Genomic DNA, 25,508 nt, shown 5'->3' on the forward strand with positions numbered 1-25,508 from the left:
CAGTACACCCTGGAAGCAGACTTTGGGGGAATATGTTGAAAAGGGAATTGGTTGGCATAGAAGACTTCTATGAGAGAGCAGGGAAGTTCATCCGTGTTTAGGAAGGAAAGAAAGTCTTGCAAACGGATACCAGTGAGTGCTCTTCGGGAAGCTTATCATTTCCCTACATGGTCTATTAGATGATGCCCCAACACTCGTAAGTCGGTGTATTAAAGTGAAGCCTCTGCTCTACAACCCATAAAAATTGAATATCCAAGATGTTCCTCAAAGTGAAGTTCCACTATGTGGGAAAGCATTCCTTGTGTAGTCAAGTTTACCTTTAATACCTTGTACTAAATTGAAAAGGGGACCTAGTTTGACCTCCAAACATAGCATGTGTATTCAGGCGATCACAGGTCTTCTTTATCAATAAAATGTTAAGTTTACACCTTACATATGGCATTCATCAGTCTCCACTGGTTTGCTTGAGTTGCTCACTATAATTGTCAATCGAAATTGTAAAAGTGAATGAAGCAGTCTAAAAAAAGGAAAAAAAAAAGAAAAGATGAATTGGATACGATCTTAAGAGGGACGCCTCTGTAAAAGGATTATCGATCTTCTATCATTCAATACGCACTTTAAGTACCACGAATGAAATGTAAGGGGTAAAGCACTGCCTAAGAGGCACAAGCTCCCTCAATAAAACCTTAAATCTTAAAAAAGGCTGAGAACCACTTAAGGGCCACAAGCTCCCTTATATCAAAGGAGTATCGATCATCTAGCATTTAAAATGAACTTTAAGTACCACGAATGCAATGTAAGAGGTTGAGCGCCTAAGGACAACATGCTCCGTCAACAAAATGTTTAATCTTAAAAAAGCTTGAGTGTGACCCAAGTGGCTAAATAGCTCCCTTAACATCCAAGAACTTGAAAAAGTTACGCACGACCCAAGAGGCTAAACATTTTCCTTACATCCTATAAGTAGCCAGTAAAAGGTCGAGACCGTTGAAAGAGTTTATAATCCCTTCATAATAAGGTTACATCAAAACGATGTTAAGAAAGCCCAAGTGGAAAAATACTCCCTCAAATAAAAGATCTCAAGGCGCAACTGCCTAAAAAGACAACTGCAGAACAGAGAAGAAGTGATGATGTGTAACACCCTAACTAACATAGGCGTATTACGTGATTTTTAAACATGCTGTGCAGCTCGTTGCTAATCAACGAGGTTTATGGAAAAACGTGATTAATTAAATTTTTGCTTTTTAATTAAACTTATAAAATAATATTACAAAAGACTCGGGATCCTGATTATAAAATCATTTACAAAAAGATTTAACTGTTTAACTGATACACAAAATAAATGTCGCCTAGCGACCAGTTACAAAATCAGCCTCGCTGTCCCGAGGATCGTACTCTCCAGGCCTAACCGCCCCGACATGTACAATCTTCACGGTCCATCAGCTTTAGCCTTGCCTTTACCTACACATAAACGTAGAACTGTGAGTCGACAGACTCAGTAAGAAAAGCATAATAATACTCATACATAATCCCGGTTATGATCAGACGCCCATACCCCTGATCATAACCCTAACTGCCGTGTCCAACACGATACTGAGTCCCGCTACTGCCGTGTCCAACACGGTACTGAGCCACTACTGCCATGTCCAATATGGTACTGAGTTCTGAACGTTCATAGGGACGGTACTATTGACACGTAACAACCTGATCGGTCGAACCAGTCATACTCCGGCTGCTGGTCATACTCCAGCCTGTACCGACGTGTTACTATATCCTCCTGATCGGTCGAACCGGTCATACTCCGGCTGCTGGTCATACTCCGGCTGTCTGCAGACGGGATACGTCAATAGTACGGAACCACCAACCAAGTGTCAGCCTGATCGATCGAACCGGTCATACTCCGGCTGCTAGTCATACTCCAGCCTGTACCGACGTGACAGGGTTGGATGGTTCGAAGCCAACATACATAACTAATGTAAAATCACTTCTCGGGGACTTAAACTAGGAACTAAAAGTTTCCCTATCAATAAAAAGCATGGCAATACCCCCTAAAACATAAAATCATGGAAATCTAGGGTTTTTGAAAATTCCCCAACCGGTAGACCGGTTCTGCAACCGGAATTCCGGTTCTGGGAATTACTGGACCCTCATCCGGAATTCCGGTTGCACAACCGGAATTCCGGTTCCTCGCAGGAATTTTTTTCAAAAATTCATAACTCAATCAAATCAAACCCAATTCATACCAAACCTTCCAGACCTGTTCTAAATACCCCAAAGAACATTTTCAAAGCATTAAAACAACCCAGAAATCACAGATACGAAAATTGCCATTAGAGCCTCAAGCTTTGAGTTCAAAACTCAAGCTTGGCTAAATCCCTCTAACATGCATTCAAACCTGTTTAAATCTACTTAAATATGCATGACTAAGCTTCTAAAAAACAACTAAAAATATCAACAACATCACAGCAACAGAATCTAACCAACTCTCTTTGAAAACCACAGTTTTAACATAGAAAAATCATAACTTTACTCAACCTAACTATCATGCTTCAAAACAACTTAAATAACCCTAATCTAACAAGCTTTAAACCTCTGAAATTAAGCACAAATTCACAGCAGCAACAACAACTAACAAACATGCATGCATCAACCATTTTCAACATTTTTTTCCAAGAAAATAAAGGAATAAAATTAGGAACACATACCACAACAAGAGATCACCCAAAGCTTGCTGAAAATTACAAGATTCACAAGGAAAAATCTCCTTTTCCTTGCTGCACAATGAAGCCGAAATGGAGAGGGAAAGAGAGAGAGTTTTGAATGCTTTTCTCTAATTTTTCTAAGTGTAATTTTGTTGTAAAATGAGAAATGAATAAAGGACACCTAGCATATAACTATTTCAGCCAAATAACTAATAATTAAACATTTATTTTCAAATAATAAATTCACTAAAAGACAAAATACTAATGGGGCAAAAAGACCATTTTGCCCCTCCACACTAAAACCACATAAATAACACTAAAGGGGTATTTTTGGGAAATTCTAAATTCTCGGCCATTCCCGACATTCCCAATGTCTAAAAACCCGTCCCAAACTACTAACATACTAATTTGTGATTTCTACTGAGCCAAACGCCGAGTTCCAAAATACCGGGCACCGGAAATGCAAAATATGAAAACTACTGAATGACATAGCGATGCATTTCTGAATTCCATAAATAACAGTATAATAAATTATTTAAATAGCTATAAATAATTTTCATAATTAATCATAATTAACTTCTAATTTCTAAATTAAACTAAGCGTGCTTTACAACTATCCCCCCCTTAAAAGGATTTTGTCCCCGAAATCTAACCTGAATAACTCTAGATATTGAGCTCTCATATCTGACTCTAGCTCCCAGGTGGCTTCCTCCACCTTGTTGTTTCTCCAGAGAACCTTGACCAGTGCTATGGTCTTATTTCGAAGGACTTTATCCTTTCTATCCAGGATCTGCACTGGCTGTTCTTCATAAGTCATGTCTGGTTGTAGCTCAAGACTCTCATAACTGAGTATATGAGAGGGATCTGAAACGTATTTTCTCAACATCGAGACATGGAATACGTTGTGAACTGCTGATAAGGCTGAAGGCAATGCTAACCGATATGCCACTTGACCTATCTTCTCGAGAATCTCGAAAGGTCCTGTAAATCTAGGGCATAACTTGCCTCTTTTCCCGAAACGTTTGATCCCCTTCATCGGAGATACCCGTAAAAACACATGGTCCCCTACTTGGAACTCAATATCTCTGCACTTCGGATCTGCATAACTCTTCTGTCTGCTGTGTGAGGCAAGCATTCTAGCTTTTATCTTCTCTATTGCCTCATTGGTCCGCTACACTGACTCTGGACCAAGGTATTTCCTCTCCCCTGTCTCATCCCAGTGGATGGGAGATCTACATTTCCTACTGTATAACAGTTCGTAGGGAGCCATCCCTATCGTACTCTGGTAACTGTTGTTGTAAGAAAATTCTATCAACGGTAGATACTTATTCCATGAGCCTTCAAAGTCCATAACACAGGCTCTCAACATGTCCTCCAATATCTGAATTGTCCTTTCGGACTGACCATCTGTCTGAGGATTGAATGCTGTACTGAATTTCAGCTTTGTACCCATTGCTCTTTGCAAACTTTGCCAAAATTTGGAGGTGAACTTCGGATCCCTGTCCGAAACTATAGACTTCGGTACTACGTGAAGTCTTACGATCTCCCTAACATACAATTCTGCCAACTGATCCACTGTAAATGTTGTTCTAACCGGGAGAAAATGAGCAGATTTCGTAAATCGATCCACCACTACCCAGATGGAATCAAATAAACCCGTGGTCCTAGGTAACCCGACCACAAAATCCATCGTGATATCTTCCCATTTCCATTCTGGTAGGGTTAGAAGCTGCAACAACCCTGCTGGTCTCTGATGTTCAGCCTTAATCTGCTGACAAGTGAGGCATCTCGGTACGAATTCTACCAAATTCTTCTTCATTCCGCTCCACCAGTAGTACGGTTTAAGATCTTGGTACATCTTAGTGGTGCCGGGATGCAGAGAATACGGGGTAGAATGAGCCTCCTCAAAGATCTCATTCTTAAGTTCCACACTATTCGGAACACAAACCCTGGCTTTATACAAAAGTATCCCACTGTCTGACACTGAAAATTCCTTGGCTTGACCAGCCAACACCTCATCTCGGATCTTCACTAACTCTGGATCTGTCCTCTGAGCGACTTTTATTCTTTCCAACAGATCAGATTGCAGCGTTAAGTTGTGGAGCTGACCTACCACAAACTCAATGCTGGATCTAACCATATCCTCTGCTAGCTGAGGTGAGATCTGAACCATACTAGCTACTTGCCCGGGACCTTTTCTGCTCAGAGCATCGGCCACTACATTGGCCTTTCCGGGGTGATAGAGAATTTCACAGTCGTAATCTTTCACTAATTCCAACCAATGCCTTTGTCTCATATTCAAATCCTTCTGAGTAAAGAAATACTTGAGACTTTTATGGTCGGTATAGATCTCACACTTTTCCCCGTAAAGATAATGCCGCCAAATCTTCAATGCGAAAACCACCGCGGCCAACTCTAGGTCATGAGTCGGGTATCGCTGTTCATATTCCTTTAACTGACGGGAGGCATAAGCGATGACCCGATCGGCTTGCATCAATACACACCCCAAACCCTGTTTGGATGTGTCACAATAAACTACGAACTTCTCCTTGTCCGAAGGCAAAGCTAGCACTGGAGCGGTAATTAACCTCTGTTTCAGCTCCTGGAAACTAGCTTCGCATTTGTCTGACCAAATAAATCGCTGATTCTTCTTTGTAAGCTCGGTTAGGGGCATTGAAATTTTAGAGAACCCTTCGACAAACCTACGGTAGTACCCAGCTAAACCCAAGAAGCTTCTGATCTCTGTCACTGTCTTCGGTCTCGGCCAATCCCTGACGGATTCAATCTTCCCGGAATCCACCTTGATCCCATCTTTGCTCACAATGTGCCCTAGGAAAGACACCTGAGATAGCCAGAACTCACATTTCTTGAACTTGGCATAAAGCTTATGTTCTCGAAGTCGTTGCAGTACCATCTGAAGATGTAACTCATGCTCCTCTTCTGATTGAGAGTACACGAGGATGTCGTCGATAAACACAATCACACAGATATCGAGGAAATTCTTGAATACTCTATTCATCAAGTCCATGAATGCTGCAGGAGCATTGGTTAGTCCGAATGACATAACCAGAAATTCGTAATGTCCATACCTAGTGCGGAAAGCCGTCTTCGGAATGTTCTCCTCTCGGATTCTCAACTGATGGTAACTCGAACGGAGATCAATCTTAGAAAAGACCGTCTTCCCCTGAAGCTGATCGAACAAATCATCGATCCTAGGTAATGGATATTTATTCTTCACCGTCAGCTTGTTCAATTCCCTGTAGTCGATTCACATCCTCATAGATCCATCCTTCTTCTTGACGAATAAAACCGGGGCTCCCTAGGGTGACACATTGGGCCGAATAAACCCTATGTCAAGCAACCCTTGGAGCTGAATCTTTAATTCCTTAAGTTCAGCTGGAGCCATTTTATACGGGGATTTGGAAACCGGTTCCACCCCTGGTGCCAAGTCTATCACGAAGTCAATCTCCCGCTGAGGTGGTAACCCTAGAAGTTCTTCGGGAAAAACATCCAAAAATTCCCGAACCACCTTGATGTCCTCTGGCCGAATGGTATTTGGCCGAGTGGTGTCCACCACCACGGCCAGAAACCCAAAACAACCGCCATGCAATAAATCTCTAGCTGACATGGCCGAAATCACCGGGATCCGGGATCCCTGAACTGAACCAACAAACACAAATGGTTCTTCACTTTCCAGTTGGAAGATCACCATCTTCCTTTTACAATCAATGCTCGCCGAATATTTAGATAGGAAATCCATTCCTAAAATAATATCGAATTCGACTAAACTCATCTCTATCAGATCAGCACTTAACTCTCTACCATCTATCCTGATCGGCATAGACCTAATCCACCTATTGGAGATAACCAATTCTCCGCCAGGTAATAGGGTTCCAAACCCTGATTCATATCTATCGTACGGTCTACCCAATTTACTAAAGACTCTGGCCGCGACATAAGAATGTGTAGCCCCAGAATCAAACAGCACTGAACATAGCGAGTTATTAATAGAAAGCTGACCTGTGACAACTGATGGGTTGGCATCTGCATCAGCCTGAGTGATAGCGAACACCCTGGCTGGAGTGGGTATCGCTGGAGCTCTCGGTGCCTCTGATCGGAGCTGGGGACAGTCCCTCTTGAAGTGTCCGGGCATGCCACAGTGAAAGCATCCCTGACCTTTGCACTCACCCCGATGGTGCCTCTTGCAACTAGGGCACTCGGGATAGGAGAATCGGGTCTCAGTACCACCAGGACGACTCCCTCTGTTCTGGTTCCCCCGGAACCTCTTGTTCTGACTCGAGCCACCGGAAGCAGTGGATGCTCTCTTCCTCTGATCAATGGCCGAACCACTACTCTCCCTGCTAAAACCTGATGCAGGAGGGGTAGGAGCCCCGCCACTCACCGGAGTACTGGCTGACTCCGACATACACCCAACTCCGCCCTCAGCTCGCAGTGCCTTCTCCACCATCTGAGCATAGGTGGTGCTGTCGTCCGTGGTAATCATCAGATCATGCTTGATCTTGGCATTTAACCCGTCCAGGTACTTCTCCTTCTTACTGAAGTCGGTCGGCACAATACCCGAGGCTAACCTCGCCAACCGATAAAACTGAGTAGTATACTCAGTGACGCTCATATTCTCACGCTGGGTCAGGTGAGCGAACTCTTTCCTCTTGGCGCTTCTGACCGCCTCATTGTAGTACTTCGCGTTGAAGAGTTCCTGGAACCTTTCCCAGGTCATGGTGGTGACGTCATGGATCTGAGACACCATGTCCCACCAGACCAGAGCGTCCTCCTGGAACTGGAAAGTGGCACACACCACTCTGTCGTTACCGGTGACACCCATGAAGTTCAGAATCTTGGTAATCACCGTCAGCCACTGCTCGGCTTTCATCACGTCCAGACCTCCCAGGAAAACCGGAGGTGCTTACTTCCGGAACCGCTCGTACAGAGGTTCCAATCTATTGGCCACCACCACTATCTCGGCCTGGGCAGCAGGGGCAGGTGCCACTGGAACTATGGGCACTGGAACTGCGAGAGCACCCTGCTGTCTCAACCTCTGAATCTTGAGGTCTTGCTCTTCAATCCGGGCTTGCATTTCCGCAAACCGTAACTCCCAATTCTGGGCTCCCTGATCGGCTGGGGGAGCCTGGGCAGCCTGTGGCGGGTTCTCATCACCCCGACCACGAGCCCTGCCTCGGGGACCTCTACCTCGGCCCCTAACAAGCGGGGGAAACTGAGCTCCCTGACCTTGATTCGACCCCACTGAGTTACCCTGACTCCTGGTAGTCCGCCTGGCGTCCATCTGATTAGAACCGCCTGCGAAACCAAGAGTTGGCATATCAGGTCGTATTCAAGGAGAGCTTACTAATGCCGCTTAATTTGGAAATTAAAAACGAAACATGCGCCTATTCTACTATCAGGCTACTAACATGCTTCCTAACAGGCTTTTCTTTTTCATAACTGAATAAAATAAACTACTAAAGCAATAAAGGCTTACTGAACCGTGAAACGAGCTAACTGTTGATGATGATTGTACATGTCCTGACGATCTTCGGAAGACAACCTGGCGGCTCTGATACCAAATTGTAACACCCTAACTAACATAGGCGTATTACGTGATTTTTAAACATGCTGTGCAGCTCGTTGCTAATCAACGAGATTTATGGAAAAACGTGATTAATTAAAAATTTTGCTTTTTAATTAAACTTATAAAATAATATTACAAAAGACTAGGGATCCCGATTATAAAATCATTTACAAAAAGATTTAACTGTTTAACTGATACACAAAATAAATGTCGCCTAGCGACCAGTTACAAAATCAGCCTCGCTGTCCCGAGGATCGTACTCTCCAGGCCTAACCGCCCCGACATGTACAATCTTCACAAGCTCGCTCACGGTGCATCAGCTTTAGCCTTGCCTTTACCTACACATAAACAGAGAACTGTGAGTCGACAGACTCAGTAAGAAAAGCATAATAATACTCATACATAATCCCGGTTATGATCAGACGCCCATACCCCTGATCATAACCCTAACTGTCGTGTCCAACACGATACTGAGTCCCGCTACTGCCGTGTCCAACACGGTACTGAGCCACTACTGCCATGTCCAACATGGTACTGAGTTCTGAACGTTCATAGGGACGGTACTATTGACACGTAACAGCCTGATCGGTCGAATCGATCATGCTCCGGCTGCTGGTCATACTCCAGCCTGTACCGACGTGTTACTATATCCTCCTGATCGGTCAAACCGGTCATACTCCGGCTACTATTCATACTCCAGCCTGTACCGACAGGATACGTCAATAGTACGGAACCACCAACAAAGTGTCAGCCTGATCGGTCGAACCGGTCATACTCCGGCTGCTGGTCATACTCCAGCCTGTACCGACGTGACAGGGTTGGATGGTTCGAAGCCAACATACATAACTAATGTAATCTAACAGGCTTCCTACATGCGCGCTAAACATGTAATCTACATATGCATACTATTATACTAATCTTACCTGGATTCCGAATTCAGGTGTGCCGTCAACTTTATTTGGAACTTTAGGCGACGGCGGATTACAGGCTCCTAAACCATAAAAATCACAACACTATAAGTGACACGCTAAATCACTTCCCGGGGACTTAAACTAGGAACTAAAAGTTTCCCCATCGATAAAAAGCATGGCAATACCCCCTAAAACATAAAATCGAGGAAATCTAGGGTTTCTGAAAATTCCCCAACCGGTAGACCGGTTCTGCAACCGAAATTCCGGTTCTGGGAATTACTGGACTCTCATCCAGAATTCCGGTTGCACAACCGGCATTCCGGTTCCTCGCAGGAATTTTTTTCAAAAATTCATAACTCAATCAAATCAAACCAAATTCATACAAATCCTTCCAGACCTGTTCTAAATACCCCAAAGAACATTTTCAAAGCATTAAAACAACCCAGAAATCACAGATACGAAAATTGCCATTAAAGCCTCAAGCTTTGAGTTCAAAACTCAAGCTTGGCTAAAGACCTCTAACATGCATTCAAACATGTTTAAATCTACTTAAATATGCATGACTAAGCTTCTGAAAACAACTAAAAAAGATCAACAACATCACAGCAACAGAATCTAACCAACTCTCTTTGAAAACCATAGTTTTAACATAGAAAAATCATAACTTTACTCAACCTAACTATCATGCTTCAAAACAACTTAAATAACCCTAATCTAACAAGCTTTAAACCTCTGAAATTAAGCACAAAATCACAGCAACAACAACAACTAACAAACATGCATGCATCAACCATTTTCAACATTTTTTTCCAAGAAAGCAAAGGAATAAAATTAGGAACACATACCACAACAAGAGATCACCCAAAGCTTGCTGAAAATTACAAGATTCACAAGGAAAAATCTCCTTTTCCTTGCTTCACAATGAAGCCGAAATGGAGAGGGAAAGAGAGAGAGTTTTGAATGCTTTTCTCTAATTTTTCTAAGTGTAATTTTGTTGTAAAATGAGAAATGAATAAAGGACACCTAGCATATAACCATTTCAGCCAAATAACTAATAATTAAACATTTATTTTCAAATAATAAATTCACTAAAAGACAAAATACTAATGGGGCAAAAAGACCATTTTGCCCCTCCACACTAAAACCACATAAATAACACTAAAGGGGTATTTTTGGGAAATTCTAAATTCCCGGCCATTCCCGACATTCCCAATGTCTAAAAACCCGTCCCAAACTACTAACATACTAAGTTGTGATTTCTACTGAGCCAAACGCCGATTTCCAAAATACCGGGCACCGGAAATGCAAAATATGAAAACTACTGAATGACATAGTGATGCATTTCTGAATTCCATAAATAACAGTATAATAAATTATTTAAATAGCTATAAATAATTTTCATAATTAATCATAATTAACTGCTAATTTCCAAATTCAACTAAGCGGGCTTTACATGATGCATCCTGAAATTAGACTATAAGAACACTTAAAAGAGTTCTTATAGACAAGGGGAAAAATGTTAACCCAAAAAATTAGCAAGGCAAATTCTCAAGATTAGTCAATAATTAATCTCGAGATGTTAAAAAAACTAGCTTTAAGAGTAAGGGAAAAGAAGAATAGATCAATGTGTGTATCCTGAGGCCATTCCACCAAACCCTAGCTTGGGAGATACTCAACCAAGTAGGGGTAATGGTGACTCGACCAAGAAGGGTTGATGGTCACTCGACCATGTAAGGATCAAATTACTCAACCATGTCAAGATCAAAGTCACTTGGCCACGTGACAAACTTGCACATCCATTGGCCATGCAACATGAAAGTCACTTAGCCATGGGTGTGCAAGTCACTCGGCCATGTGAAAAACTTACACATCCCTTGGCCATGCAACAAGAAAGTCACTCAATTATGGATGTGTAAATCACTTGGCCATGTGACAAACTTGCAAATCCCTTGGCCATGAAACATGCAAGTCTCTCGGGTAATACATGCATGCAAGTCACTAGGCCAAAACTTGCATGCATGTAAATTTGTAATGCTCTCCTCGATGACACAAAAAATGCTTAGTGAAGTTTTCCCAAGTGTTGAATATGTCTACAACGGAGGTACGATCACAAGAAAAAGTCATGCATACTAAGGATGAAGTATGCATGCAAACAGAGTACAACCACACCTCTTGCAAATCTGATGCTAGGGGGTATGAGCAGTGGAGACACCACTTTTGTAAGTGCTGACATCCCAAAAAAGAGTGCACAACAACCAATACCTTTGCAACTCAGGACCACTCGACACCAAACAAAGGTAAAAGGCATGAGACCAACACCTGCTACCTGCAACCTCCACGTCATGAATATCACTATGTCCCTTAGGACCACTAATATACCCCATGCCATTAGAGCCTATAAATACACCTCTTCCGAATTTGAGGCGGGGTTGGACAATCATTGTAAAACTTCACTTCAAGAAATACAAGCATTTATCTTCCTCCATTGTTGCTCTAAATATTTCTTTAAGGTTTTGAATTTTTATATTTTTGTCTTCAATCTAAGTCTTTATTTTGAGTTTTGATTTTTTGACCTTAAGTTAGTTGACAAGTTTTTACCATTAAAAAAATCTATCAATATGGTGATTATTTTATTTAGCAACCTAGTCCATTTTATCATCTAAAATAAATTGGCTTACATGTTGATTTAGATGGGCTCTATCATGTCTCTAAGTTTATGACAAAGATGAAAGAAATGAGAAGAGTATACCTTTGTTAAAAATTATTTAATTAATTTATCATCAATTTACTATGGCTAATTTTGATCCATTGGATCTATCATCAAGTTAACCATAGATATTAAATTAATTAAATAATGAGTTTTAAAAAAAAATATAGCCTATAGTTAATTTAAATTTAAAATATCCATGATCAAGTTAACCATATAGAGTATATTTAGATTTTACCAATAAATTAATTTTAAATTAAAAAAAAAAATAACAAAGATATATTGGCTAGGATTTTTTTATTTTTAATGAAATAAAATATTATTAAAAATTACCGTTAAATATAAAAATTCCAAGGTTGTTGTAACAACCTATGTTTACCGGTGATGTGGACATTAATGTTTGACACGTGAGAAGAAGGAAAATATTTACGGAGTTGAGTAGTCCCGAGTCATATCAGTCGACCTGGGAGGGGTCCCTAGCCCTGCGCCTAGGTTGACTCTGAAATGTCCGAAATGGGTGTTTGGATCCTGCTATGTTATTTTTAACTCACCATCCCTTAGTATTATATCCAAGAAAACAAGAAGAATCCATGTTTGAGGCTTGAAAATTGGAAAGAGATGAAATGAAATGCCAAAGTCAACTCGAGCACCTAGGGTTTTCTCCCAGCGCCCACGTTAACATTCCCAACTAGGGTTTCAGTTATTGGGTCTGTTTTGGTAAAAATGGCTCAAAATTTGTACTTATAGATGAATAAGACCAATCATGAACATGTTAGAGGCACCATAATAAGAATCAAAATACTTCCCTTTTGAAACACTAGGTTCCCGGGCCACCTAGTGTGCACCCAGCGCCTAGGTTGAAGCACTCACTACCTCGGTTGACATATGGTTCGGTACGCTGGGTTCTGCTTATCCAATTTTGGTAACGTCTTGAGCAAATGATTATTTTTTTCTATATTAAACGAGAGCTATGATATGACTTATGACAATTAAAATTTACACTTTGATAGTTAATAATTTTGGCAAAGTGTAATATCAGCAAATTAGTCATAATGGGAAAGTTTTGAGAATGCCCAATTTTGTGGAAAATCGACATCTTTGAGAACTAGCTAACAACTTCACTAAAACTAAGTAATTAACTAAGTGATGTCAACATATCAATTAAGCATCAAAAAATACAACTCCAAGATGTTTTTCAACTCACACTGCATCCAAGTTGACGTCAGTATTTCAACCTGGGAGTTAGGTGTTGAACAACATTCAATAAAACTGTCATAACTCCGTCAATATTGATCTGACTGATATGATTCAACTTGATTTAGAAAGTCCTTTCAATGATTCTTCAAGTCGTATGTCACACCCATATCTTAATGAAGAGTTCAGGTCCAAAATTTGTCCCAAGACTTATTCAATTTTTTCTACAAATAACCCGAAAATGATCCAACGGACAGATTTGAGCTCTTGAAATTGAAAATCATCATCCCAAGTTATTTTACCATTAGATCATTTTCATTGGCCAAGATTAACACAAAAATATTTTTCCATATTTGATTATTAGTTTAATTGAACTCTTTCATATTCATTTTCTACAATGGATCCTAATTGTATGTTAATGTATGGACTATGAGTTTGGTATTCTGTGATCAAAATCTACTTGAACTATTCTAAGAATTCTTTGTTGTAACTAGACCTAACTCATCAAACCACAACAATATATCTATTGTATTTGCATCTTGCTCATAGTGGTTTTGACAAGATCAGTCTTTGAAAAGAGAAAATATGTCAGTATCCACTTGAAAGTAGGATCATATGTATTCGAACATATGGATGTACATTCAGGGGTGGATATGAGTTATCGTTAAATTCTTAAAACGATTACGGTAGATATATATCTTATGTAATGAAATTTGAAATGTTTGAGAAATTTCAAGAATTTCTAGCAAATGGTGAAAACCATTGAGGTAAGTGGTTAAAGATCTTGCAAATTTATAGGGGTAGAAAAATATTTGGTTATGAAGATGAAAGATCATTATGTTGAACTTCAAAGTATATCCAAAATTACCTTCCCAGAAATTCGAATTGCATATTGATGAAAGTGAAAGGTTATGATTAGTTACTAGCAGCTGACTAAGTCCTTCTAGGAAAATATCCTAGTGATAGGAAAACTTCAGAATGATAGAATGGTTGTGTACTTAGTGTACACCATTGTACTTAGAAACACCATTACTAGATTCAGAGATGTCCTGATCATGAACTTAAAAAAAGCTAGAACTATTAACTAAAGTTTGCATGTTTGATAGCTATTCTAAAGTGATTAGGGGTGGACCATCCTATAGCCATTAAGATGAGAAAGTATTTGTTTCAATAAATAATACTTTTCTAAGAATGTGACTAAATTTGAAAACAAAGTAGCAAAGTAGAGGAGATATTTTCAATTCCAAAGTGTTCTATCATCTTATTCTATATAAGATAGTCCTACTACCTCTTTTGTATTGACACAACCGATGAGGACAAGACCATTAATGTTCTTAGATAGAAAGTCACAGTACCTTGTCATAGTGGGAGGATTTTAAAGAACCTACACTGTTATGACTTTGAAGACACTTGTGATAAAAATTCATTGTTAGTTTAAACAAGTAATGGATAGTCAGAATAAGGAACTAAGAAGCAAAGCCAGGAGAACTATGGTTAAAACCATTCATATGGAGTGACAAAAGTTTTCTATTACAAGAACAAGAAAGGAAATTTTGATAATAAGTCTATTCAATGGACTTAACAAAACTTCTCGATCCTAGTAACAAAAGTTTGAGATTATCTAAACCTATGGCTTGTGGTATGCCTGGTAATTTACATACTCTAGTGCAAGCAACTTACATTAGTAAGATGCTGGAGCACTTTTGTAATGCCCTAAAGTAAAGGGACGCCACGTGTGTGATTTTATAAACTACTTTAATGCTAATAGATTAATTAAATATTAAAAATTGTGATAATATTAAAAACTTGACAGAAATAAAACACGAAAACGGACATTATAACGACATAAAAAGCGTGTTTCGGGGATTCCCGTTACAAGAAGTTTAACAAAAGAACTATATACAATAATGCCTCAAAAACATAAAACAAAATCATATATCACCTCACGGTTGATCTAGCTTTTCTTTTCCTTTACCTGCACCCATATATCACATAATTTCATCACCTAATCAGATGAGCTTGTACCTATGGTTAGAACTCATATATCATTGCTTCCCGTAACTAATAAGGTACGACGCCTGACATATTACATCACCTAATCAGGTGAGCCAGTACCTATGCTCGGTACTCATATATCACTACTGCATGCACCTAATAAGGTACGACACCTGGCATATCGCATCACCTAATAAGGTGAGCCTGCATATCTCATTCATGGTATCATCACACTATCATTGCTTAATCAATCAATCATTTTATTATATATATAACAATAATAACCATACCTCAATATTAATCAATTCACAACAATACTAATTGTATTACAATACAACATACTATGTAGTACAATATATTTTTCTTACCTTTAATTCAGGTTCATACATGTTGGCCAACCCAAGTGGAGAACTATCCCCAATGATCTCGGCCCTATATCACAACAATGATAAACTATTAAGTGTTTATCCTAAAACACTTCTTAATATTTACATAAGACAATCTACGGTTTTCTACCAAATCTCGTGGTATAAATATACTAAAATAAAACTTATATTTTGGCTCTAAAATATATACCATGTTGTAGAGCTAATTGCAAGCATCGAAATGGTATATGGAACGTTCAAAATGGACACCCTAGTAAGAACTTATGACAAAAATACGATTTCTGATCTCCTAAAAATTTCTAAAAACGGTGAAACACGAAAATCCCAAATTTTGCACTCACTAAAACATTACCAAAACTTATCCAAATCACTCCAAACTTCATAGGACACATATATACCATAAATATTACCATCGTTACGTTACAGAAATTAAAATTGAGCCCTTAAATGAAAAACGCCATTAACGTTCGGACTAAGTTTTAAAAAGTTCCAAACTTAATTTTTAAATCAAAATCACCTCAATTTCAACAAGTAAACATCAAAACTAGTCCCATAGCCACCAAAGAACAATTCTACAAAGTTAGAATCTCTATAACCACTCTAAGTCACAAAGTCACTATATAAAACCAATCGTTTTTAGCTTAAAATGTAATTAAACCATACTTTAATTTTTTCTTCTTTAAGGATTTACTATCCCGCTACTACTAGAGCTTAGATTGCTAGGTTTTGGGTTAAAATAAAAAAAAAATGGATATAGGAGAAGAAAGTTTTGTTGAAGAAAGAAAATGAGAGTTTCGTTTATACATTTTCTTCTGATATAAACTTATAATATATATATATACTAAATTTACGATAAATTAAATATATATATAAAAATAATATGATAATCATAATATATTACTAATAATATAATAATATAGTATTAATAATAATATTAATAAAATTTTTATTATTAATAGTTATTTTATTATTTCTTAGCCACTAAGAAACATATTTTTAGGGTATTTAGCCAATTTTGAGTATACCAAAATATCTCGATATTTTTAAAATCAACTTATCCCAAGAATCGCCTCAATATTTCTAACTAAAACTGTTGTTACATTTTTGACCTCCAATTGGGTCTCCAGGGTTGCCGAACTTGAAATTATTTTTTTCTTACAAATAACTCATATTATATCCACGTATTTTAAATAAATTTCTGTAATTAACAAATTACACTTATTTATTCACTTATCGGGTCTTGAGGATCGCCGAACCTAAAAATATTTTTATTCCACATATAGCTCCTATTACATTCACACATGCTATATAAATCTGCGTAATTTATAAATTACGCTTATTTACAAACTTATAGCAAAATTTAAATTTTATGCTAAAATAGATTAGCATGATTATAATCCCACTTATTACCTGATTCATCCATATTATAAATATAAACTCTAATATTTACCATTAGACTTATCGGGATATTACAACCATCCCCTATTTATAAAAATTTTGTCCTCAAAATTTATTTAAACAATTCAGGATATTACCCCCGTATTTATGATTCTAAGTCTCAAACTGTTGTTTCTATCTTGTTGTCTTTCTACGAAACTTTCTTAACTAGTGAAATTGTCTCATTTTATAGTACTAACCTAGACAAGATGTTTTTCCCACATAATAAATTTGTCTGAATTTTAACATCGTTAAAGCTCAGAATATGGGTTGAGTTTGATATATATTTTCTCAGGATGGAGACATGAAACAGATTTTATACTCCAGACAATGTAGGAGTTAAAGATAGCTAATAGGCTACCTAGCGTAATTACCCCAGTAAACAGGTATCTAATATTTTTCTCGTACCACACTTATTAAGGTACCTAACTAGTGGTATGTTTAATTATCACTTTTAAATAAACACCTCGTTAGGGAAGAGATTATTCTAAGACCCTTGTATACTTTTCTCGTCATTACCACTAAGGTTTTACTCCCTAGTTCATACGCCACCATTGCTCCCTTACAATCATCACTATCTGCTTACTTGGTTAACCACTCTAAAACTTATTTTACACTCAATTATATAGTTAATTGTTTAATAAACAACCTACTTTGTGATTTAACATTCACCAATCACTCAAATACATGTCCATTCAATTGCATCTCAATTCATAAGCTTTTCCCCATTTTGGGTGAGTATGCCTTTTTATATTTGCTTAATAAAGTAATCTTTTCCCAGAATTTCAATGGTCTCCTTATATACAATATTAACTATCCAATCTATTATGAAGTACTCTCCATCATTATCGAATTACTTTAAGTAATTTAGGTAATCTTCTTTACTTTAGTAATACCACTACTCTTCCTAGGATTTTTTATATGCTACCCTGGTAACGTCCCCGCTTCAAGTCTCTATTGGGCCCTTACTCCCACAGAATGATGACTCTTATACACAAGTGCATCACTCTAGCTACTTTCCAGACTGACGACTGGTCCCACAGACCAATCCAAGTGCTTCCAACGTGCATTGCTCTGAATCGCACGCTTCATGGGAAAATTTCCTAAATGAAATCACCCAAAGACAAGGACACTTAGCCATGGAGTTCCTTCATGGTGACCTACCAAAACAAGATGATTCTTGCTAGCATAGGTAGTCCCACACCTACACATAATCTTGAAATTACTACATAATCGCCGCCTTCAATACACCTAGGATTCCAGACAATACTCATAAATGTTCTTACCTTTGCTAATGCTAGATCACTCCTAAATAAAAGATTTTGTTATTTGAATCAATTGGATAGATGCCTCCATTAACTACTCATGTCCTATATTCCACTTGGAAATACCAACAACTTAACTCATATTGTCATTTCTCTAATTTGTCCACCCCGCCAAATGGGTTACCACTAAGTAACATACATGCACAGTCCATTTAGATTTTTTGATGTCTCTAACTGAATGTACAATGTTTGATATCAATATCAATTGAAACAAAAATTTTAATATTTACCATAAAATTCTAATTTGAGTCGGCCGAAGGACCGATACCCAGGTCCCCTTGAGTCATAACCAGCACTTGGGCAGGACCTGTACACTTTTCTTCTTTAACATCAGTCTTTCTTAACTGAAGATAGGTTCTTTTCAGATTACCCACTACCCCACAATAAAACAAGATCCGGTTCTACATTGGCTCAAATGATGCCTTTATACATCTTGAACACTTAGGATAAGGTCACTATTCATTATTCTTACCTTGACCGCTATCCTGAACACCCTCAAACCTCTTTGTTCTGTCCTATAATTGGTGACTCATTTAATTTTTACTTCCTAATCTACTAGTAAGTTGGCTTCATATATTCTACCTATAATATAAATAAATATTACAAAATTAAAAATTTATTTAGTTTACTACGTACTAATTAGTTATATAATTTATGAGTAACTAGTTAATTTATTACTAAATAGTTACTAATAGTTAGTACTAAAAATACATCAATAGGCACTACAACATTCAGGAGCAATAGCGGCGGGCCCCTCGGCCGCTATTGCTCCAGTTTTTGGCCGCTAAAGGGCAATAGCGGCGGACCTCGGCCGCTATTGGTCCGCCGCTATTGCTTGGCCGCTACTAATAGTATTAGCGGCCAAAAACTGGTTCCGCCGCTAATACTGTTAATAGCGGCGGAGCAATAGCGGCGGGACCCCGCCGCTATTGCTCTGTGTCAGTTTCGTGTTTCGAGACTGACACAGGGCAATAGCGGCGGGGTCCCGCCGCTATTGCTCCGCCGCTACAACACCCAATAATAAAAAAAAAATATTAATTATTTTTAAAATTAAATTATATTATATATAAATAAATAATTAAATATTTAATAAATAAATCTAACTAATATAATTAAAACAATTTAATTAAATATTTAATAAATAAATCTAATTAATATAATTAAAACAATTTAATAAAATTTATTAATAATTTAAAATTGTCTCCAAAGTAATTAACTTTAACATATTAATCCTAATAAAATATTGTCTCAAAATTAAACTAAATTATTACAAAACATAAATAAATTATTCATTAACATCTTCATTCAAGTCTCTAATTATGAAGTCTTGATCTGGATTATTTTCGGTACGAGTCCCCGAAGCCCGTGGCGGAGAAGGCACATACGCTTGGTCTGATGATAAACCCAGCGTCAAATTACCGAGCTCAGCTTGGTTGAAAATGGGAGTTGAAAAAAATTGGTTCTCCTGCGATGAACTCCCAAATAATCCAAAATCGGCAAAGTTTGAGCCGAGCGGAGGAGACTCTGACGGTGTTCGGTATAAGAACTGATTTCCCATTGGCGGAGCAGACTGTTGCTGAGGAAATTGCTGAGGAAAAGATTGGGGTTGCTGCTGCAAAAAATTTTCAAATTGCTGCTGTGACAAATTTTGGAATTGTTGTTGCGAGGAAGGCTGAAATTGTGGTTGCGTAGGAGGTTGTTGTTGCTGTTCCGGAGGAGCGGCATGACTCTGAGAAGACGAACCACCAGGCGACTGCGATTGACTATACGTTTGAACGAAATTGTCAAAGCGTGGGTTAAATATTTGGGCACGTTGTTCAGGCGTCAAATTACCCCCCCAAGTGGCACGCATAGCTGAGAATATATCTGCCATGGTGCTCATCATTTCAGTATTTGGTTGGGGAGGCACCGTTGATTGAGTTTGAGGGATTGGTTTCTTTCCTTTGCCCTTGAGCCTTTTACCCACGCCTCTTTGATAGTCAGATCTTTGGCCTAGAACTGTTTCCATTACGTCAAACTGATAACCAGTATCAGATTCAGATTCAGTCCCAGTATCGCTCTGGGATTGTCGTTCAAGTCGCTTCCTATCAAGCTCCTTGATCAGTTCCTCCTATTTAAATCAAAATTATTAGAATATGTAATTAATATAAAATATAAATTTTAATAATAAATAATTTTAATCACTTACATAATCTTTTGCAGCTAATTCATTAACGAAATTTCCAGACGGTTTTTTCACATGGATCTCCTTCCATGCTTCAACTACATGCTCTCCAGGAGGACCCCCCTATACAAATATAAACAATTAAATTAGTTTATTATAAGAAAAAAATATTATTAACTATTAAAGAATTTTTTTTATGAAACATTTAACAATTGAAGAATTAATACATACCATTCCGTGGCGTATGGACGCCAACGATTTTGTGCCTTGCGTTGTTGGATATTTCATTAGTTGCCGATTCGATTTATTTTTAGTTGAACGATTCAAAAATGCCTCGCTAACGAACAATTCGCAAACCGGTTTCCAAGTCTCGGTATTCAAGTAGTCAGGGGGGAATTTGAGAACTGTGTCCCAATCTTCTGGTTTTTTGTAATGTTGTTTGAAATGCTTGTGTCTGAGCGTCTTTCGCTCACTATACCGCTCCGCCATCACCGAATATAAAGTCCCCATAAGTAGGTCTCGGTGGGGATTCCCATCGATATCAAAGTAGTACTATGTAATAAAATAATTTAAAATTATGTTAATTTGTAAATGAGGACATAAAATTATTACAACCTTTAATAATTAAAAATCACTTACTCTGATTCGATTGAGCACTTGATCCTTGTATTGTTGGGGTACATCGGAAAAATTTAGATGACCACCCGGGCACAACATGCTCACTTGTTGGCCAAGAAATCGAACATAATTGCTGGCTTCAGTGCCAACTACTTTGCCGGTTTCAAGATCTACCTCCACCGGTAAGGGCTTACCAGCTTCTCTCCTTTTTTTTTCGAGATTAGCGTTTGCGGCAACCCCACGACCCTTTCTGACCGGAGGTGGAACTATATATATTCGAGGGAAAAATAATTTTATTAGTAAATCATACATTAATATTTTTTTGTAAATATAATGATAAATATGAATTATTATTGTTCTTTATTATTAATTTTTGAATTTTTGTAAAGTCTTATGAAATTTTATGAGTACAAAAGTTATGATATATTTTTTTAAATATAATTATAAATATGAATTATTATTGTTCTTTATTATTAATTTTTAAATTTTTGTAAAATCTTATGAAATTTTATGATATATTTTTAAATATAATTATAAATATGAATTATAATTGTTCTTTATTATTAATTTTTGAATTTTTCTAAAGTCTTATGAAATTTTATGAATACAAATTTTATGTTATATTTTTAAACATAATTATAATTATAAATTTTAAATTTTTGTGTTATTTTTATTATTCATAAAAAAAATTAATTTATTTTTTAAATTTAAATAAATATAAAATAATTAAATTTTAAATGAATTATTATTTTTTGAAACTTAAAATTAATTATCAAAATTTAAACTAATTATATTATAAAAAAAATTATTTTACATATTACACTATAAAAATTCATTAAATTACTAAATTTTAAATTTTTAATTTTTAAATTTTTGAATTATTTTTCATTTATATAAAACTAAATTTATTTTTTAAAAATACATAAAATTCCATTAACATATTTTTTCTTAAAAACTTACATAAAAATTTGATAATTTAATTACAATTATTATTAAAATTAAAAAAATTATTTTTATTTAACTTTTTAATTTTCAATATTCAAATTTTTATGTAATATTATACTAAAAATTTTAGGCTAAAATTATACCAAATAATTTTTTAACTATCCTAAAAATTTTAGGCTACAATTATACCAAATAAATTAAATCAAATAAAAATTACAATATAACAACAAAAATAACAAAAATATATACTTTCAATTCCAACAAATAAATTAAAAAAGTAAAAAAAAATTACAACAATAAAATAAATATATAAATTTTATAAAGTATATTTATTTAGTATATACACTCACTAAAATTATATATATTAAATTTACATATATATAAACATAAAAAATATATATTATATATAATATATATAAAAAAAATACATTACATAAATAAATATATATATATACAGTAAAAAAATATATATTATAAAAAATACATATTATATATAATATATATATATACAGTGAAAATATATACTAATATAAAACATAAAAAATATATATACAGTGAATATATATAGACAAAAATATTTATATACAGATAATATATAAATAAATAAAATAATAAATACCCAAATAAATTATATAAATACACAAAAAATATATATATATCAATTAATATATATATATATCAATTAATATATAATACAATATTTATACACAAAAAACATAAATAATATATATATACAGAAATATATATATACAGAAATAAAATATATAATACAATATATATATATACAAAAAAATAAAAAATTAATACCCAAACAATATATATATACACATATTATTAATTATACACCAAAATACACAATATACACAATATACACAATATACATATACAGATCTATCACAAAAACAAAAAAAAATCCGATCTAAACATAAATATATACCCAGATTATAAATCAAAATGTGCATACAAATACAAATCTAAAACCTAAAACTATAAGATTACAATATGCATACAAATACAAATACCCAGATTATAAGATTAAAAAAAAAACATACCAAAAAACGTCGGGAGTGCGTGGGGATGTACTGTTGGTGCGTCGGGATGGTGGTGCGTCGGGGTGGTGGTGCGCCGAGTGGGGTGCTTCGGGGTGGGGCTGATGGTGGGAAAGGGTCGGATTTGGGGGAAGAGGGGTAAAGGGGTTTGAATTTTGAAATGAAAGAAAAGTTGGAGAAGTGGGGCTGATGGGGGTATTTATAATATGTGTAGCGGCGGACTATTAGCGGCGGGGTCCGCCGCTAATAGTATTAAAAATAAAAAAATAAAAAAAATACTATTAGCGGCGGACCCCCGCCGCTAATAGTCCGCCGCTAATAATTTGAAATACATGAGCGGGAATTATCCCGCCCATTTATTAGCGGCGGAGTATTAGCGGCGGGCTCCGCCGCTAATACTAATAGCGGCGGACCAATAGCGGCGGGCCCGCCGCTATTAGTATTAGCGGCGGAGCAATTGCGGCGTACTGCCCGCCGCTAATGATATTCAAAAAAAAAAAAGGTTGGCCAACTATTAGCGGCGGACCCCACCCTCCGCCGCTAATACCCCTCTTATTAGCGGCGGAGAGGGCCCGCCGCTAATAACCCCGCCGCTATTGGTATTATTTGTTGTAGTGAGGAATAAAAATTAGTAACTTGTTAAGTAGTTGTAACTAACTATTTACTAGCTACTAAAAAGAATAAAAACACATGAATAAAATTGAAAATAAAAAAAATGATAAAAAATAGAATAAATTTCTAAACTAATTTTTCGAAATTAATTTTTAAATTGTTTAATACTCTCCTATCTCATTCTCATTCACAATATTTAACAAAACTATTAGTTTAAAATATTCAATATATACATATACAATATATAAAAAAAATATAATATAATTATAATATTTGTATATATACACATATACTATACAATACATATACAATTACAAAATATGTATACATACAATATATATTTAATAAAATACAAAATACATACATACATATGTTTAAATTTTTACCTTATTATCAAAATTAGGCCACCAATACCGACCAAAATCCGGTCACCATGTATAACTACAAGAACACAATTAACAATATAAGAAAATCCTAAAAAAAAATTTACGAAATTAAAAATAAAGTAATTTACATTAGTAAAATTATTAAAGATTAGATTTATACCTTAATGGACGTTGAAATTCATCGATTTCTCCACTAAAAGTGATGGTGGGGGCTACAATCACCACAACCACTACCTTTAAGCTCTGTTTACTCTAAAAAACTAAACAAAAGGCGATCAAACTCCAGGGATATGTTTTTGAGTGTGAAAAATGCAAGATTTTAAAAAAAATAGATAAAAACGGATGAAAATGAAGAAATGGGGGAAGAAAGGGGTGGTTGGGCGAGGGTTTCGTGGGTTTGAAAGGACGAAGGGCTGTTAGATTTTTTGGAGTTTGAGGAAAACGATAGCTAGAGAGAGTTATATAAAGACATAAAATAACCAATGCCATAAGTGTTTTTTCTTTGAAATTAAAAAATCACTATCTAAGGTAATTATTACAAAATAACCGATTCCGTAGAATTTTTTCATGAAAATTAAAAAATTATTACGTATGGAGTTAGTTATTACAAAATAACCGACTCTGTACGTATTTTTTTATTAAAATTTAATTTAGCTACACTCTATGGCATTCGTTGATTATTAATTTGCTGGAAAAAAGCACCTTTAAAGACTTGTTTTGTAGTAATGGTGTAATTCTATATTTATAGTAGAGTAATAATAAATTAATAAACTACCTTATTTTATTGATGAGAATAATTGTAATCTCGAGTTTATTAGAGCTTGGCAATAAAAGTCTTTGGTTCTCAAATTACCTTTATACCACATTGTTCAGTGTAAGGTTAAAATGAGAAATAATTATGTAGTGAAAGAATAAATTGTGTTCAAAAATTATTATTGAGGACAAAATAATAATTTTTTATAAATTATTATTTTAGTATTATCTTTTAATTCTGAATTAAATAATTAACAAATTTAAATATTTAGTTTTATTTAGTGAAACTATTTATTGGTTAAATAAAATATTATTTAATTAGTAAAATAATTTTATGAGAGACAATACATTAATTTATTAAAAATAACATTTATTTCATCTAATCAATATATATAGATATATAAAGGAAGGTATAAAAGAGGACATGTGGCATAACATATATGAGTTTTCTCTCAATTCTCAATTCTCCATTTTTCTATTTTTTTTTATTTATTTAGTTTATATTCATTATTTATATTTACTTATATTTATATTAAATGTTACTAATTAACTACAAATGTAACTTATAAAAAATTTAATAGTCATACAATTTTTATAAATGATAATTAATGACAAAATAATATATATATATATATGAATATGAAAAGTTTATGGATTATAATAATTAACAATAAAAGTTAATGATGAGTTTTAAATTATATATATGTATATCTATATATCTAATATAATACTATTGTTTA

At 35.7% G+C, this 25,508-nt stretch overlaps 1 protein-coding gene across 1 annotated transcript; it reads right to left on the reverse strand.

Annotated features, from left to right (window-relative positions):
* Positions 1-445: 445 nt before the first annotated feature.
* Positions 446-24,881, reverse strand: LOC133038166 (uncharacterized). Its single transcript, XM_061116227.1, has 7 exons — positions 24,869-24,881; positions 21,045-21,289; positions 20,637-20,957; positions 20,430-20,528; positions 19,765-20,351; positions 15,462-15,525; positions 446-517 (listed from the first exon to the last, which is right to left on the reverse strand). Exons 1-7 carry the CDS (start codon positions 24,879-24,881, stop codon positions 446-448), a joined length of 1,401 nt encoding a protein of 466 aa, XP_060972210.1.
* Positions 24,882-25,508: the final 627 nt, after the last annotated feature.

Source organism: Cannabis sativa, chromosome 5 (assembly GCF_029168945.1).
Source record: "Cannabis sativa cultivar Pink pepper isolate KNU-18-1 chromosome 5, ASM2916894v1, whole genome shotgun sequence".
NCBI classification, from domain to species: Eukaryota; Viridiplantae; Streptophyta; class Magnoliopsida; order Rosales; family Cannabaceae; genus Cannabis; species Cannabis sativa.